At 39.0% G+C, this 18,464-nt stretch overlaps 1 protein-coding gene across 1 annotated transcript in view; it reads right to left on the bottom strand.

Moving 5' to 3' along the window:
• Positions 1-18,464, bottom strand: part of LOC126369876 (indian hedgehog protein) — a 41,192-nt gene that overhangs the window by 2,695 nt on the left and 20,033 nt on the right. The window contains exons 2-3 of the mRNA XM_050014473.1: positions 7,765-8,026; positions 39-181 (exon numbers count right to left, since the gene is read on the bottom strand). Coding sequence (XP_049870430.1) covers positions 39-181; positions 7,765-8,026 — 405 coding nt within the window. The remainder of the gene's footprint in view (positions 1-38; positions 182-7,764; positions 8,027-18,464) is intronic.

The following is an 18,464-nucleotide window of genomic DNA, read 5'->3' as shown; positions in this document are numbered from 1 at the left end:
ATACTGGTTTAATTTCAAAACATTTATTGGTTACTGACCTCTGAGTATATGAGTTTCCCGTTCTCATCAGCAGCCAACACGCGGTCACCAGGCCGCAGCGTGGCGATGTCGCGCGGGCCCTCCTCCGTGCGTACCACCGCGCCGCTCGGGAAGCAGCCCGCACCCGTGCCCATCGACGACTCTGCAACACAACAACACAACCCTCAATAAACAATATACCTATGAACATCCCCACCCACGACATTCCCAGAACAATAACCTATATAAACACCGCAAATTGACATGGAATTGAATTCATCCCGTTTATACGCCACACAACATAGCTAAAGCGATTCGATTCGGAAACATCGACCATAAAATATTGTATGAAGAGAAACAGACATTCATCAAATGGACATAATACGTGCGTGCCGTGCCTACATAAGTCCAGTCGAAAGCAATAAAATAAAGTCGAGAACATAAAATCGTGCAAGGGACGATAGTAAATTAGCTCGGAGCAGTCATATCCCTTTAAGGAATAACGAGATTTCTCTACCCTCGTAATTAAAATCCGATAAGATACGAAACAAAAGAGAATCGCAGACGCTTTCATGTTGCCAGCCGGCTAATCGGCACGCGGCCCCGCGTTTATACCTGCCGGGCCGGCTGTGGTGGCGTGGTACCGCTCTCGACGCCACTCGCACCACCGCACCACTGCATCCGCTAGCTACCCAACAACTTTGCAGGCACACACTTTCCAGGAAAATCATAATCACGACTGAGCTTTTTACCCGATTAACAAATTCGATCCGTTTATGCGAATTCTTTAATGCCATTGTGTATCTCAAAAAAAAAAAAGTTAAAAACCACGGATAGAATTTAACTTTGTGATCTCTGTTTGTTTATTATCTAATGGTATTTATTTAAATCCTTATCCAGCTTAAACTGCACCCACCATAGTCTTTGGATTCTGGAAACGGTTGCAAAAAGTGCTTATTTACATGAAACTAAATAGCATCCGAGGGATAAGTCGAAACGGTTCGGTTCTATAATCCATGTTCGCTGCTCTTTGCGAGCGTACAGAACAAATGGTGACAGGCACAATGAAGCAGTCAAATTGCAAGGCGTAGTATGTTGGTTTTCATGGGTCCATCGAAAGTATTTAAAGTAAGGAGTGTACCAATTACACGCCTAAGTGGACACGAGAAGAGTCGCCGTTTGCAAAGGCAGGCGTCTTTTGCGCGAGCTCGTTAAATTTTGATTTGTTGTGTAACCGACCGCCTGGGCTCGATCCTCGTTCACAAAGCGATGGCCCCCGCCTGATCGCATTACACAATAACCACACAAATTAGATTTCGTTCAGAGTCAAGCGCTTATTGTCGACATTTATTTGTTGTTGGGTGAACATATCACACGAATCATTGAATAGGTGTCGGCCACCTTTACGTTTTTTTGCACATCTCCGGGTACGTAGATACGATTTATGTGGCAGATAAATGCTGTATTTAAGTACTCGCAGAATAATAGACAACATTTCCGGTGAATCTATTGATGCGTAATTTTCTATTTGGTGAGTGTTTAAATAAGCGAATTTTGCATTTGTTTCTATTGTGTTAGTAGGTAGGTATGCCTATTACATATTAAGGACAAAAGTCAAGGACATTGCATCTCGTTCCCACAATGGGAAATCGGAAAACACTATGATCTAAACATTGGTACATTGGTACTCCACTATTAGTCACAATTTTTTAAATACAAATTCGTGTCATGCAAAAATAAAAGCAGTCTAATCTTTAGCGGTCTTAAAAATATGAATGTGAAGCCTTGAAACCAGTCGCAATACGATTTCACAGCACTGACGTAAGCGGCGTTAGGCTGAAGATGCGGCGATAAGAGGCGCGGGCGCGGGCTTGCGTGCGTGCGGGACGCGGGGCGGGGCGCGGGCGCTGCGCGAGAGCCGAGTGGCCGCGCCGGCACCGCCCCGCGCGGACCACCGGGAGAGCTAGGCGGCGCAGGCGACCCCGCCGCCGCCGCCGCCGCTCTCATACATTACACCAACATCGTACATACGTCACATCACTTATAACTCCATAAATAAATAACACATCGTGTTGGAGACACGTTGCGTTTTCTCATCCTTGTGAAACTTCAAAACCGATAACTCAACGTCCGCTTCAAGTTTTCCCGTCATGTACAAATTTCACTTGTCCCCAGGGCGGGACGGTGGGTGTGTCTTAGGGTTCTCTAATAAATTAAATTTATGTTAACCTTTTCGTTAGGTAATGAATGATCCATGTTATAATTAGGAAAAGTGGTTTTCTCGCGGTGTACTAGTAAATGGGCACTTAAACTTTTGACAATGCATGTTTGTAAAAAAAAGTAGTAGTGGTGCGATCGCATCAGTGAGGCTATATGATTAATATCGCGTGGAATAGCAATTAGCTGCGCAGACGCAGGCTGGCCATGCAAATGCCAAACCACGCTGGATATGATTCATGCGTCGACGAACTTAATGTATCATCTCTTTACATTGTTAAAAATAAATCGATACTTTATTCTCGGAGTTGAGCGAATTACTTTGGATAAATCTTCTCAGTAGGTATAAGTTTTCAGAGGATTAATATTACTAATTTAAATTTATTTCATTTGTAAAAGGTGATCATCTATGTTAGAATTTGAATTGCTTTAGCCTTTTAGATAATCAGAATTCAATCTCATACCCAATCAATGTTAAATATGTAAGTAAGTATTTAAATATTTCGTTTCCGTTATTTAGCTAGTTTTGTAAATTGCAAGTTAATATTAGAGTTCTAAGCATTATAGCATAATGCTAAATGAAAACCTTTTACTCGTTAATCTTTAATACAAACATAAGTAGTAATAAGTATTTTAAGTGTAGGATCAACAGTTTTTGCGTGGTTGCTATGAATTCATCAAGTCACATGATTATTGATTGCGTCAATCTTTTATGACGTAAATAAATCATTGTTTAATATTCCATCAATATATATAAGTGATAAGATATTCACAGGTATATTTTAAATAAATACTGACACATACTTATTATCTGTTCATTTATATACTTATTATCTGTTTTGAATCTATTAGATACTATTGAATGTATTACAAAGCCGCTTTCCCTAAGTGTTTGGACCTACTTAAATCTCGGATAATCTGTTAGAAAACCTTCTTTTCAAAACTTGATAATTGTTTTTAACATAATAGAAAAGTCTGATATAAAGATAATAGGCTTTAGGGGTGGACGGATCTATAAAGCCCCATAAGAAAAAAAAGAATTAATGATTATATTTAAAGCATGTTCCTTTAATTATAAATTATTTAATATTAATATTCGCAGGCTATATGGTTGAGTCATGGACTTTTTTGTTACAATATATATTTAAGATCTTTTGTACCACTCTAGAGCGAATAAATTTTACTTCATTTTCATTTTTCATTTTAAGTCGAGAAAAGACTACTTGCAATTTTCAACAATCACGATTGATGCTAGGATGTTGTCTAATATGCATCAGTGTGTGGTGTGTAGTGGAGAGAGAGTGAGTGTGGGAATGTTCTGGTGGGCAGCCGCAACCTTCCGGGATGTGGCGGCTCGGGTGTCGGGAGGCTTTCGCACGCATGCCCCGCGCGCACCCAACCGCTCAACACCAGGGCTGATGGCCATAACTTTATAAGTACTTAGCTACAAGTTATAGTTTTATTTATGACGGAAAATATTTTTTAGAAATAAATTAATAAGTTACAGAAAAGTTATTGAATGAAATTATAATGACAACTCGTAAGATTTAGGTATAAGTACTATGTGTTAATAAAATCCATCGAAATGGAGAAAAATATAATGTATTTTAAAGCGATTGCTAGTATGTACTATTTTCATTTAAAACTCTTTGAAATTAGAGTTTCAAAAATAGTTTTCTGATAATGCAAAGTTATATTATTATGTGAGTACACAACTGCGCAAGAATTTGGTGGTAGCTGTATTTATGTATGTACGATCACTTCGAAAGAAGAGTAACGCAATAGCCAGCCCTAGTATGCAGTGTAGATGCCGGGTGAAGTTCACCCGCGCCTCTATCCGGCCAGCCGAGGAATTCCGTACATCCTCGCAACCGGTCCCCGTGCTCCTAAATATAAAGTTTTAATAAAATTCAAGCACACGTGTCTGCCAGAACACACCGTTTTTATCACCGGGAATTACAAGCCTTGCACAATTACACGCCACAAACGTTCAACTCGATTTAGTGTTTTAAAACGTTTTATTTACGAGCTATTTATATGAATTAAGTATTGTTTATTAAAGACTCGTGGGAAATTAATCAATATGATAAAAGTAATTTGTTTATGTAAAAGTTACAATCTAGGTTGGAATTGACAAGAAAATATCTTCAATAAAATTGTAATGAATGAATATAAATTAAATTAACCGTGTAAGTAAAACACTTGGCGATGCTTACTTATAATTATTATTGGGCTTTTGTATCATGATCAAACGAAAACCAATGAAATAATAAGTGAACTCTAATCGTAAGTGAGTAAGGTTAGAAAAATGTGATTCATGTAATATTGGTGGTTGGCATCGTGACCCGCTCGGCCGCGTCACGCCCCATTGCCGCGTGCCTCCGGCGTGTCAAACCACCTTAACTGCTAGTGCCCATCACATTGTTCCTCTTCCAAGAATTTATGTCCATGTAAAGCTAAATGGGCCGTTTAGCCCGGCCAACATTAGCTTTGTAATTTGCATTGTCTCTATAGATAACTCATATGTTTTTAAAGTTAATTTGATAAAGGCTACAAGTAAATAGTAGCCTTTCGTTTAAAAGTTAAAGTGCATTTTAATGTAATAGACTGCCTGAAGCGTTTAAAGTCGATATTTTAAATTCAGAGTAAACTTCATCACGTATGGAGCGCGTTGAAGTCTTTTCCACAGCGGACCTTGAGTCTGCAGTAAACGATAGTTTTCTATATGTCAACGAGTCGATAAAGAGAATATAAACTTTATAAATCCCTTTATCGAATAGCTACTGGAAGAACAGCACTATAAAAGTGATCGTTTAGTACCTTGCCGTAGTACTTTTATATGATTGCAACTGTTTAAAATAACACGTTTAGAAATAAATAATGAAAATCGAGGAACGAACGACAGTTATTGATGGCAAAGCTAATAATTATTTGTGTCTGATAAATTACACTTATTTTTAATACCTACTCAAATGCGTGACGAGCGAATGGACCTCGCAGAACCCGCTAGCAAGCTCACACTTCATTTTTATTACACGCATTAACCTAACTAGGAAGAAATAGCAGTATTTAAAGTAATGACAAAACCGGTGAAGTAATCACGACTTTTACTCTAACATATAAGTGATGTAACTAACCATTTACAATGTACCTGTTTACATCGTAAGTAATAGTTTACGGCCTGTATTGAATACATTGTTTTGATTTAATTTAAAAAAATACACAGTTATCATACGCGTCTTTGTATGTATGTGCATGGTACGAGTAGCTGTAGATCGGAGATCTCGAGAAAGTAAAGGCTAAGACAATGAAGATTAAAAATGAGGAGAGAGTGGTGTGTCGTGCGCGCGCCGGCCTTGACCCGCGACCAGCTCCACGACCGCGACAGCCTACAACCATCAATTATTCATAAACTCCAAATTAATACCAAAAAGTCCTCGATCGCACAAAACGTCGGAATAAATGAATAAACATCGGAGCAAATCGACTGCGACCGAGAGCGGCCATCGCGCTATCACCGCGGCTTCAAACAATGATGCCGGTTTTTTTCTGCCGTCAATGATAAATGGTCAATTTAATTTTAAATATTGGACTGATTCTGTCTGAAGATAGAAACTGACGTATTGACGAGGCATTAAAGTAACACAAACATTCCCCACTATTCTTTTAGAAGTATCCCAGTGATATGCCGCAATCATAAACTATTTAATCGCATTCTCTAACATGGTAAGGTATCATTGGACCGGTTTCAAGGAAAACATTTAGGTAGGTACATAAATTATGGTACCTATGTAAAGTTATATAAAGTGTCACTGTACTGTACAAGTACGAACGATCGTTGATTTTAAAATATTATCAATAAAAAAACACGTATGTATCTCTTTTTGCAGGTTAATGAAAGAATTAATATTTCTGCCTATGTATCAAGTAGGTACTGCGCACCCGCCTATGCACTAAAAGTATTCCTGCGCAGATGACTGCTTCCGATCATCATCATTATTTATTTTTTTAACATAACTTATTGCAACAGGTGTTTACATAAAAAATAATAGTTTCGCAATTCGACGTAAAATAATATTGAAATTGTAAGAAATCTTTCCTCTTCATCATTTATAAATTACAGTGAACATTTTCTTCTGTCTCGTGTATTGTAATCCTAACAATACATTTATAGTGTAGTGTTGTATTATTATTTTCACATTTCCAAGAATGGATATACCACTATTCAAAAGGTAGGTGCTAAAAGTGTTTTTTAAAACATGGTAAATAAAGCGATGAAAGCGCATATTGTCTTATAACACGAGATGTGGTGCTTAGTTTATTAATCTAGAATAGATAATTAAGTTGATTTATAATTTAAAAATCTTATACGAAATAATCATAGCTCTATATGAATTCCTAGATATTGAAAACCTTCTATTTGTATTTGTCTATTAATCAATCATCTGCAAAATTAATTGGAGCTACCTGCCGCAGAATACCTCTATAATACCTATAACATGTTCAGACATATAAATACTCGGTTCTTTCGTCGTCGTTATGCTGCATACACACATATATAGATATAAGTGGCCATTGAATCACCGACGTAATTATAGAAGTGGGGGATTGGCTGCGATGCGGCTGTGTGGAAGAGAGATGAAATGGTCTTAAGGTATGAGTGCGAGCAGGGCGGATGCTAACAAGAGGCTTGTTCGTCCGTTTGATCGACACCGCCGCGCGGGCGCGGGAAGCTGTCCGAGGTGCATTCTTCTTGTAAAGTTCAACTATATATTTGGCCCATCCCGTGGCACGGTACAGTTACACACCCATTAACGACACGATAAAATGACACAGTTTCTCTTTCGGCGGTTTATCGCGTAGTTTAGGTGAGTTTTATTTGAGAAATAAAAAATATATTCAGTAGTTTATGAAGGTTTTTTTTCTTTGAACTAAGTTGTTTTAGGAGTAGATATAATATAATATAATATAGTAATGTAGTAAAGTATAGAGAGTTTAGCCTTGAATTCCACAGGCAACATCCGCCATACAAAAGACTTCAACGCGTTGCAAGCTCTACGAAAGCGCTACGTAGGTGCTATAACGGGGCATTGGCGTGAAGAATTCACTGATATCCGCTTCATATCTTATATTTCTACTTAATTTTATAGCGGGGTTTATGATTGGAGGGAATTAAAGGCATGCCAGCTGAACAAAGGCTATTAATATTTACGATCATAGAAACTGCCAGGTTAGATGTGTTCCTGGACTGAGACTGCGAATCATCTGACAAAGTTATCAAACCTTAGGTAATCTCTCTCATATTTTTTTTAATATTCTCGGTATGTTCAATTTGATTTACCTTTATTCTTCTGCAAGTCCTGAAAGGGACTTTATTTAGAGATTTATGAATTTAGTACATATTAGTTATTTAACCAATCGACGACAAAAATTTAAACTTAATTTTAATTTATTATTCCGTCCTGTTTGTGAAAAAACCTAAACCACCTTTACCGTTACCTAAATAATCATAAATAGAATCATACATACCAGTCTTAACAGAGCAGTGTATATACGACCGGCTCTCGTAGAAGACCCAGTCGAACCCTGCCTCCCGCGCCAGCCTAGCCAGCATGCCGTACTTGCTGCGGTCCTTGTCGGACGTGGTGAGATCCACAGCGCGGCCCTCGTAGTGCAGCGAGTGCTCCAAGTGCGCGTTCTCTTCATCCCAGCCCTCGATGACGCGCAAACGCACGCCCGGCCACTGGTTCATCACGCTGATCGCCAACGTGTTCAGACGCTCCTTGCAACGCTGGAATTTTAGAAGGTGCATGGTTAATTTAGGTTCATGGTTTATTACTTGTTCTATTATGTTGTGTGCGTCCATAATCGGCAGGCATACCGGAACTATGTGTATTTTATTTTGTGTCTTTGTGTAAGTACTGCTATTGCACCATAATCTATACTTATAATAAATCTGTAGAGAGGTCAATTCTGTACATTAAATATTTTTTCAAAATAACTATCAGGGGGTGATAAGTGATCGATACTGATGCCAAAAATGCAATCAGTAAAATTTTTGTCTGTCTGTCTGTCTGTCTGTCTGTCTGTCTGTCTGTCTGTCTGTATGTTCCTTATAGAAACAAAAACTACTGGACGGATTTTAATGAAACTTGGTACAATTATTCTTCACACTCCTGGACAGGTCATAGTATACTTTTCATCACGCTACAATCAATAGGAGCAGAGTAGTGAAGGGAAATCCTTTTGTATGAAAAACCTAAACCACTCAAGTTAGACTTTTGAAATTTGGCATGCAGGTACCTTAGATAACGTAGAGGTGCACTAAGAAAGGAATTCCCGAAATTCCCACGGGAACGGGAATTAGCGGGAAAATCCTTTTGTATGAAAAATCTAAACCACTCAAGTTAGACTTTTGAAATTTGGCATGCAGGTACCTTAGATAACGTAGAGGTGCACTAAGAAAGGAATTCCCGAAATTCCCACGGGAACGGGAATTAGCGGAAAAATATTTTTGTATGAAAAATCTAAACCATTCAAGTTAGATGTTTGAAATTTGTCATGCAGGTACCATAGGTACCGTAGAGGTGCACTAAGAAAGGAATTCCCAAAATTCTCACGGGAACGGGAATTAGCGGGAAATACCTTTTGTATGAAAAATCTAAACCACTCAAGTTAGACATTTGAAATTTAGCATGCAGATACCTTAGGTACCGTGGAGGTGCACTAAGAAAGGAATTCCCGAAATTCTCACGAGAACGGGAATTAGCGGGAAAATCCTTTTGTATGAAAAACTAAACCATTCAAGTTAGACGTTTGAAATTTGTCATGCAGGTACCTTAGGTACCGTGGAGGTGCACTAAGAAAGGAATTCCCGAAATTCCCACGGGAACGGGAATTAACGGGAAAATCCTTTTGTATGAAAAATCTAAACCATTCAAGTAAGATGTTTAAAATTTGGCACGCAGGTACCTTAGACACCGTAGAGGTGTACTAAGAAATGAATTCCCGAAATTCCCACGGGAACGGGAATTAGCGGGAAAATCCTTTTTTATGAAAAATCTAAACCACTCAAGTTAGACGTTTGAAATTTGGCATGCAGGTACTTTAGTAAACTTAAAGCTTAGTTGCAACAGAATATTACAAAATTCCCACGGGAACGGTAGTTAGCGGGAAAAAACATTTGTATGAAAAAATCAAATCTAAATAAAAGGAGAAACTGACTGACTCAGTGACTGACATATCAACGCATAGCCTGAACGGCTAAATGTAGGCATTTGAAATTTGGAAGGGACATAGCTTAGGTACCGTAGAGGTGCACTAAGAAAGGAATTCCCGGAATTCCCACGGGAACGGAAATTAGCGGGAAAATCCTTTTGTATGAAAAATCTAAACCGCTTAAGTTAGACGCTTGAAATTTGGCATGCAGGTACCTTAGTTAACTTAAACCTTAGTTGCAACAGGATATTGCAAAATTCCCACGGAAACGGGAGTTAGCGGGAAAAAAACATTTGTATGAAAAAATCGAAACCGCGTAAGATAGATGTTTTCAATTCAATTCAATTAAATTATTTATTGCATTCCATGTAGTACAATGGGGTGTTACATAGGCATAGGAACTAAAACATGGACCCTGTAGGGCACAGCAACGTTGAAGGGAAGAGAGGAAGTGTGTATTAAAATTAAAACTCAATGAACAATTAATTAAAAAAAAATCAATTCAATCAATTGATTCAATCTAGCATGCATGCATACCTTAGTAAATATAAAGTTTATTTTTGGCTGTATTTTGAAAAATGGGAGTTATTGGGAAAAAAATTGTATGAAAAAATCTAAACTGCATAAGTTAGATGCTTGAAATTTGATATGCACTCCCACACACACAAAGATCTCTCTCTTATATAACACGCCACGCGGACGAAGTCGCGGGCAAAAGCTAGTAAAGAAATAATTACATAACATAACGTAACCTTACGCCTATATCCCAAAGTTCGAGGTACTCCATCGTAAGATGAACTAAGTACCCATATCTCCCGGAGCTTACCGCATCATTTATTTAATAATAATAAACAGCCTATATACGTCTCATTGTTGAATCAATCCACAGGAAAGAAAAACAAGCATACTCCACTACGCATGTTTCTGCGGGTTGATGGGGGAGTTTGGCGGCCCAAACTCAAAAATGTAGCCCAGACCAACGATTTAGCGCATCATTTAGTAATTTATTTAAAAGCTTTTTACCATTACACGAGTACAATACGATAGTGCAGTAAAAAAGCGTCAAGATAAACATATTATATTATAAGGTTACTTTTGTGAATTCATCCATGTGTGCAACTTCATCATCATCTTCCTATCCCCTATGGTTGATGGAAGGGAGTCATGTGCTCAATAGTCAGACGTACCTAATATAGGCTTTAATATTTTATAATTAGAATATTTTACTTAACATAAAGATCCGGTTTTTTACAGATGTTTTATCCAGTTTATTTAATATAAGAACTAGAAATATAATTGAAGAACATAGAAAACGCGTACGTAAGTAAATATAATACGTTTGAAATCTTCTGGTGTACATCAAAACCCACGAAATATTGAAAATGATGTATGTATATTATTGGAGATTTTAATACATATTCGTTCATGCATGATTGACATGGCACGAAAAATCCCTTGCTTGTTGTTTAATGTTACAACACTCTGTCTTCGGCTGGTAACTTGTCACTTATTTGCCTATACAATAATAATCCATCATGTCTACTTTAATAAGAGTGGCTCCAAATTATCATCTAACGCGAGATTTGCCTATCCTCACGAGTACCTATGTAACGGGCGTAAGTTTATAGTTTCTTAATGGAATGTACCTACCTATGTGGAAGTGGCTGAGCTAAGATTATTGCAAAATTAGACTTTATTAGAAGTTTCCACGTTGAATGTAAATTACCTAGTTGGATATTACTTCGACAAGATAATCTAATCGGCGTACTAATTTGTAAAGTCTCGAGCACTATCATGTATACTAATATATTTTAGCACCATGTCGCATTATCTTATTTGACACATTGAATCGAAAGTCTCAATAAATGTCAAATATGTTAATTCGACAGGGTTTTAAAGTGAATATTTGATAGTGCTTGTGACTTGTGAGTGTACAAAGCAAGCCGAAACGATACTATTTGCAAATATCATGATTGCCAATATTTGCATTGCAATTTACGGCGACTGCCTAAAAGGTATGTAAGTGGGCTAAGGCTCGAATGGATCTCTAAGAAACAATTTGAAGCTCTAAAGACACGCCAGGGTTTTTGTTTGCACCTACTAAAGAAAATACCAATAGACGTGCTAACAAATTGACAAACGCCGCCGCCTGCGCCGGCACAGGATGTCGGGCATTTTGTCGTGAAAGAATAAATCAAATTAAAACGCGCCGCACAAAAGGATCAACACAATTTTGTTTGTGAAATAACTCCGCAGACAAATAAAGGAAATGTCAAAATATTTATAAAGAAATGTGGACAATGCGCCGCGCACCCTGCGGCTTTGTGTCGCGATGTCAACTCACTCTATGCAGATTTCGTAGTGAAAAAATTCAGAGATTGACGTAACGAATCGCGGGCCGGGCGCCCCGCGCGCTCCACTCACATTCAGAGTAACAGATAGCCCGAGCACCGTACATAATTACTTCTACGAACGTTTCAACCATCTAATAAAGAGTTGCGAGAACTTCACTATGCTTCATTTCAACAAAGTGATTCCTGATTTCTTACGGTCCATTGTTGAGAATGAGACGTTCGCGTATATAGGTGACTCAAATACAATTTTCAGCTTACGTTCAAGCAATTGTTAATATGTCTTCGATAAACAGACAAGTCCCGGTAAGAATTGTTTTCTCTATTTACTTACAAAAATTTTATGGGTGTCAGAAAAATGTATTGGGATTGAATAAGTACGGTTGTTTCAGTGGCCAGGAAGCCCGTGTTTGCTCCCGGCCGCGGCCGTCTCGACTCCGGCGCACTAAAACAATCGAATGCTAAATGCAAGCCCAAACACTTGGTGCACTTAAACGTGGGAACATCGGTGGCGCAATTACCCCCGCAGTGTATGTAATATAACATTCACATTCCTTATCTCTTCAGACTATCCGACATTAAATGCTATCAATAAAACTCTAGTAAATTACCTACATGTACGCTTTGAAGAAGTAAATTAACATTTCGTAGACATTGTAATAATGACTTCCAGTTGTAGGTAGATAAGTGAGCTTAGATCGGGCGCAAAGAGGTGACGTGACCGCTGCGCCTCGGGCTATTATAAATTCATTATGCATATTTTTAGTAAACAAGCTGTCGATCACAATGGCCGGGCGCCGCGCGCCGCGGGGGGCCCACCTCCGACACCTCCCGCGCCTGCGCTGCTCCTCCACGCGGCTTGCCACCACCATTACCATCACCCGGCAATACCCACTATACCCCACAACTCACCAAATATTAAACCAGTTTTTACGCCAAACTCGATTTACGTAAATTCAATTTAGCAAATTATCAAATTACACCACATCAAAAGCTCATATTCAGTTTTATTGATTAACAAAAAATAACGAGCGTATCGAATGCCTAAGGTCAAGTTTAAAGTGAAACGCCAGACTACCTGAACCGGTGACGACCGAAGCACTTGCGGACATATAATGAAGGCCGCTCGATGGAACCGAGATAAAAATGGAATAAAACTGCGCAGGATCATCGCACTGGAGCAACGGGTGCAGTAATGTGAGCTCAGCTTGCGCCTGCGCTGCGCCGCACGCCGCATCGGCTCGCATACACGCTACAAACTCGCTTCATGTTACTGATTTCAGACTCGTTTCTCAATGACACATATCTTTTTGGAAGTCCCAGATACTATTTACTAATTGAAGTACACAGCCCTAGAACCACAGATCTGTCAAGGATATCATTCGCCACCTCCATTCTTCAGTCGTGATGCTAATTTATAACTGCCTCCCTCAGCGACCATAACAATATATTAGGATAATTAAACGGCTCTTTACATTCCTTAACACGTCGTTTTTTATACAAAGTCAGGAGTCGAAAAGCACCGACCAATGCTAGCTAGTTTTCGGTGATCAATTTTTTGTCTTTTTGTGGAAACCACAACAAATAGTTTAAGGGCAGTTTTTTGTGGTCAGGCCGCTCATTTTGTTCACGCAAACCTGCTTCGGCTGATGTTACCTAAATTCGTTTATCTTTCACATGCATTGTCAAAACAAAAGTGGGTTCCATAATCCGAATAAATTCAGGTAACTTATTGTTTTTTTTATACTGTTCTAAAGTACTTATATACTAATAAAAGTACGACTATACCAAATAAACATGTACAAATTAAGGCCAAGCATCAAAATACAAAAATAAAAGCACTTATGGTGTCGGTCTGAAGCCGCAGTCATTTCCCATGTCACTTCTACCTGCGAAAATTATACCTACGTCCCGTAACGTGTGGTTGACTCACACACCACTAACGCCAAAATCGACGCCCCAGACTATAAATTAGGCGGCATTATATCCACACCATCGAAATAACACACTTTTTATGTTAATAAATCGAAATATTTTTTCGTATTGGCTGAGCGCGGCCAGTGGAGGGAGTGGGAAATGTTCCACGGTTCATTCACAAATAGATACAGAACCGCAGAGCGTGAATCATTGCTCCCGAGCGCCATTTTGGATACTACAGGTAATGATTTAAGGCCATAAATACTTGGAAACAGCTTAAAATTAAAGATGAATATAATACCGTTGCACCACTAATTATACAATACGGTAATTAGCCCTTGGTTCTCATCAGAATTGTCGTCATTCATTCGGTACTAAACATAACACAAATATTGATCAGGCACACAAGCCCTAGTGTCGGGTTAGCTGTCGAACATATCATAAATATGCATCGCGCGGTGGATCACCTGAGGCTCTGTAAATAGTTCTTGATGTTTGCTCACGAAAAATATCACCTGTGTTGTTCTAATGCGGCTGTCGTTTGTCAGCCTTCCCACTACTGCATCCATTTACTTACAGTAAAATAAGTAACAAAAAGTACTTATAAAAGATTACCTAGGTATCATAAAATTGCAAATTACTCAAGGAACATGCTCGTACGATATTCTGTAAAACAATTACTGTCGGATTGCGATTCATTTCTACGTTTACTTTTTCATTTAGTGTATTCTTTGTATTCAAGAACTTATCTTTCCATATTAAGCGGTACGTTTCTTGTGTAAGGGCACGCTAACGAATACAATCTACAAGGCTTTTAAGGAGAAGCGGACGCCTTTCACTCGGGTGAAAAAAACTCTTGAAATAAGACACCGTCCGCGGTGTTTGCTTGGACTACGGACCCCCGTTAATGAAACGTTACACTTCATTCACTTAACTGGAGCAGTATCTTTCTATTATGGAGCTAGTTTATTTACACACCTTACAAAAAGAACCAAGTAATATTTTGCGCCAACATGGTTTAAAAAGGCAAAATCGTCTGTAACAAACGGAAAGTAACAGCTTTTTTTTATAACATCAATCTAAGACTATATTCACTTTGTATAAGTGACTTATGTCTTGCAAAATGTATTAACAGCAGAGTACTTATGAAGTGCCAGGTGCGAGTATAGTAAATTTTACCATTGACATTTTATTTATCCCATTGAATGTAAGGCCCTAGGGGCCGATCTATTAGAAGCATGTTTTCTGTATGTTTCGGTGGTAAAGCCGCGAGACGGATGTGGCTTCACTATTTGTGTTATTGTGATCGCCGGCTAGGGTCAATGGCGGAGTCAATGAGAGCATCATGCTCACTACTTGCAAGTCATCCGAGTGAGCGATGGAATCCATGCTTCCGACATCGATCAACTTCGTAGATACCCTTTGCTTCTCACAATTGTATTTGAACAGAATTTCAAACTGTAAGTATAATTGTATCGGCTTTCAGTGATCACACTAAAACCGAGGCGAAGATGTGAAACAAGTGTTCTGTAAAGTAACGGAGTTACAGACACGGTGCGTCCGCAATGAACCACCGAGGTACATACACAACATTCCTCTCTCACATAATCGTTTTCGCTAAGTTGCGCGCGGAAGGCTATAAACATAAACTGGCGTATCGTGCTAATTTACTGCGTCAACCCTCATCGAGCCGATAACTGCTGTTGATCGATTTGCATCCGTAATTACGTCACTTTTAGCGGGGCAGGTGATGAAAACGCGACAAGTACGTGATTGCGGGAGGCGACGCCCGCCCTCCCGGCGACCGGTTGCGCGCTTTTACTTAACCCTGCGCCCGCGCACCTGCCTTCCCCGCTCCGCGCACGCGACCGCCAACGGGAAATATTTGTTTTCCACTGCACGTTTTACAAGTTCTCATGTCTTTTAATTCTGATATCTCATCTTTATTCTTTATTTTTACTCTCAAATAGTTTTTCAATTTATCTAAATTATTTTTATTTGGACTAAGTAAGCGATAAACGCATTCCTGAAGCGCCTGCGTTGTCGTAATAAAATGAGTTATTGATTTATCAGTACAATATCAGATCTTCATAATTCCGGCTGTCGCGCCGCGTTTAATCCACGCCACTGCGCGCTCGCGCACTAATCTCCATGGGCCGTACGGTCTGCCACCACGCTGCTCGCGCTCGTACCTTTCTCATCGAGTTCTCGACTTCAAAGAAAAATAAAAGATACTTGTTACGGCATTGATACGTAATCGTCGCTTTGATTGTTTATCCCCCGTCACAAAGAGTAGTGATCACCTCGCGTGGGTGTTGAGTCAACAATCGCACACGTATCACACTATACGTCCTCTTTTGCTGACGGTCCCGAAGAGCCTCTTGATAATATTTTATAAGACAAATAACCCGATAAAGATGTTTTGACGTGAACCCGTGTTCATCGCTCACACTAAAATGCGTCCAGTGAACGCGTATCATAAAATATTTATTTACAATTTTGTGTTTTCAAGCAGAAAAGAAATAAAAGTTCTAATTTAGTGTCAACTTTATTAGTGGCGAGTGAAGCGTTAAGGCGATCGGTTGAATGTTTAATACGTTGACAGGACTTAGGGCGGCTGCTTTGCGTAGATCCATTAGCATTGTTTTAAGGGATTAAGCGGCGTTTCCGAAGCGCTCCGGGCGATGTGTCGCCTGACACGCATATTTTTATGACACATGTCTTTTTGTGTTTCAGATAATCAGTGTGAAATGACTACCGTGTCGTAAGTCGTCGATAACGCCCTGTCTTGGTTTTGTTTACATATTTGGGATTTGTTTGTGTGAAGTTGATGTCCTTTAAACCACTTTAACATTAAGTATTCTTATATTACTTCTTTAAGAAAATAAGTCTTTTTATGTTGTAAGTATTTCTTGCTCTAATATCTAATCGGAGCGCTTTGACCGTCTAACGAAGCAAGCTCGCGACTGCGGTCGCGGTCGGTGTCCTATTACACAAAAGGTCCAACATTTCAGATTGTTTTCTGTTCCCAATTCAAAACCGATATCTCCGGTAATTTAAATCAATCGTCCGATGACAGAGATGAAACTTTTTTATAAATATTTTGTTGTCTCCTAAATAAAGAACGAAGAACTTTAAATCGTATCTTAAGGAGATATGATACAAATGTAGAATTTATCCAGCAAAGATATTTTTGTCGAAGTTCAAATAATATTAGTTTACAAGCAACACGTTTCAAAGCGATTGATGTTTCATCAAGGAGACAATTTGACAAGGGACCTCGTTGCGGTCACTTCCGCTTCATTACTTTTACGGAATTTCGCATAACTCCGACAGGGAGACAATTTATAATAATAGATTTATCGACGTGTGGAATCTAAACCTCTTCCGATGCCTTATAGACTTCAATGAATCACCAACATCGCGACTAGTTATTTGTTTACTGTAAGGACTTGTCAACTCAAGATGGACAAAAAATATAACAATAAAAGCACCAGATAAAACATTTACATCGCGTGTGTTGACTTGGTGTTATTTATTCCTAAGTAGTAACTGTTTTTATCATCGGGTGGCCATTAGATAGAGCTTTTGTGGCGCTCTCGAGTGCGAGGGCGTGAGAATTGTGGACCGCGCGGCCTGGGGACATACATAATTCTTACACATAGCAATTTAATAATGTATTTATAAAATTAAACTTTAAAAATCTGTTTTAATAAAAAAAGCATTTAAAACTAAAATCCTTTAGCATCAATACAAATCACAATCTCAAAAGACCATCATAAAAGCTCACGATACAAAACGAATGACTCGGCGTGGCGTCGTGTCCCAAGGAAATAGAAAATGATTCTCATAACACAAGCAGTCTGAAGGGCAGTCCAGCGATAGGGTCGATTATTTATGCTGCTTATCTGAGAACAACGCCGCGGTCAAACGTCACCCGCGTCATTGTCGGCCACGGCTCGCTCCCGTCACGAGGCCGGGCGAATTATATCCTTTGACTTATCAATTCCACAAATAAACAAGGCTACTTATCTATTGTTAATTTAAATACCCATACCTCATATTATTTTTTATGTTTATAATAAACCTTTTAACGGCAATCAAGATGGAGCACCATATAACTTCGCAAATATCTCGGCGCGATCAAAGGAATCGGTCGAAAATTAATTATCAATTTGTCGTGGGTGCCAGGGCGACATAAATCGATCGGGTATATCTGCCTGTAGCCACATTAGCCACGCTCCAACACGAGATAAGGATAACAAATGCTCAGTTTAAGGTTATCTCAACATCGCGGACATGAGAGAGCTTTTTGCCACCGCATCCCTTCATCGGACCTCCTTGTCTTTAGGTGCGCCCCGATACTACTGCTTCATAAATTTTATAAGCTTTTAATCAAACGTCACAATGTTTATTTATTCAGGATTGTGTACAAAAAAACGTATTAGTTGGTATTGGATGACATTGTTGAAAAGCTCGGTAATTTTTTACACTTACAAGTCACAAGTATACGTAATTTTCGCACATATAGAACGGTTAGGTACCTGCGCTAACTAGAACGTATTAATATGCATGTTCTGCGATAAACGATTATCCGAGACATTATAGAGACGATAAAAAATTACATAAATTTACTGGTCATTTTATACCCACGATATGATTATACCCCTCGTACCGCGCGGAATTTTCTAGTTTGTTTTTCATTTTAACAGTCACCAGATGAGTCCGCCGTGCTACCACTGA

The sequence above is a fragment of the Pectinophora gossypiella genome, chromosome 9, assembly GCF_024362695.1.
Source record: "Pectinophora gossypiella chromosome 9, ilPecGoss1.1, whole genome shotgun sequence".
Lineage (NCBI taxonomy): Eukaryota > Metazoa > Arthropoda > Insecta > Lepidoptera > Gelechiidae > Pectinophora > Pectinophora gossypiella.
Note: the sequence above shows the minus strand (reverse complement) of the source record. Positions and strands in the feature narration are given on the sequence as shown.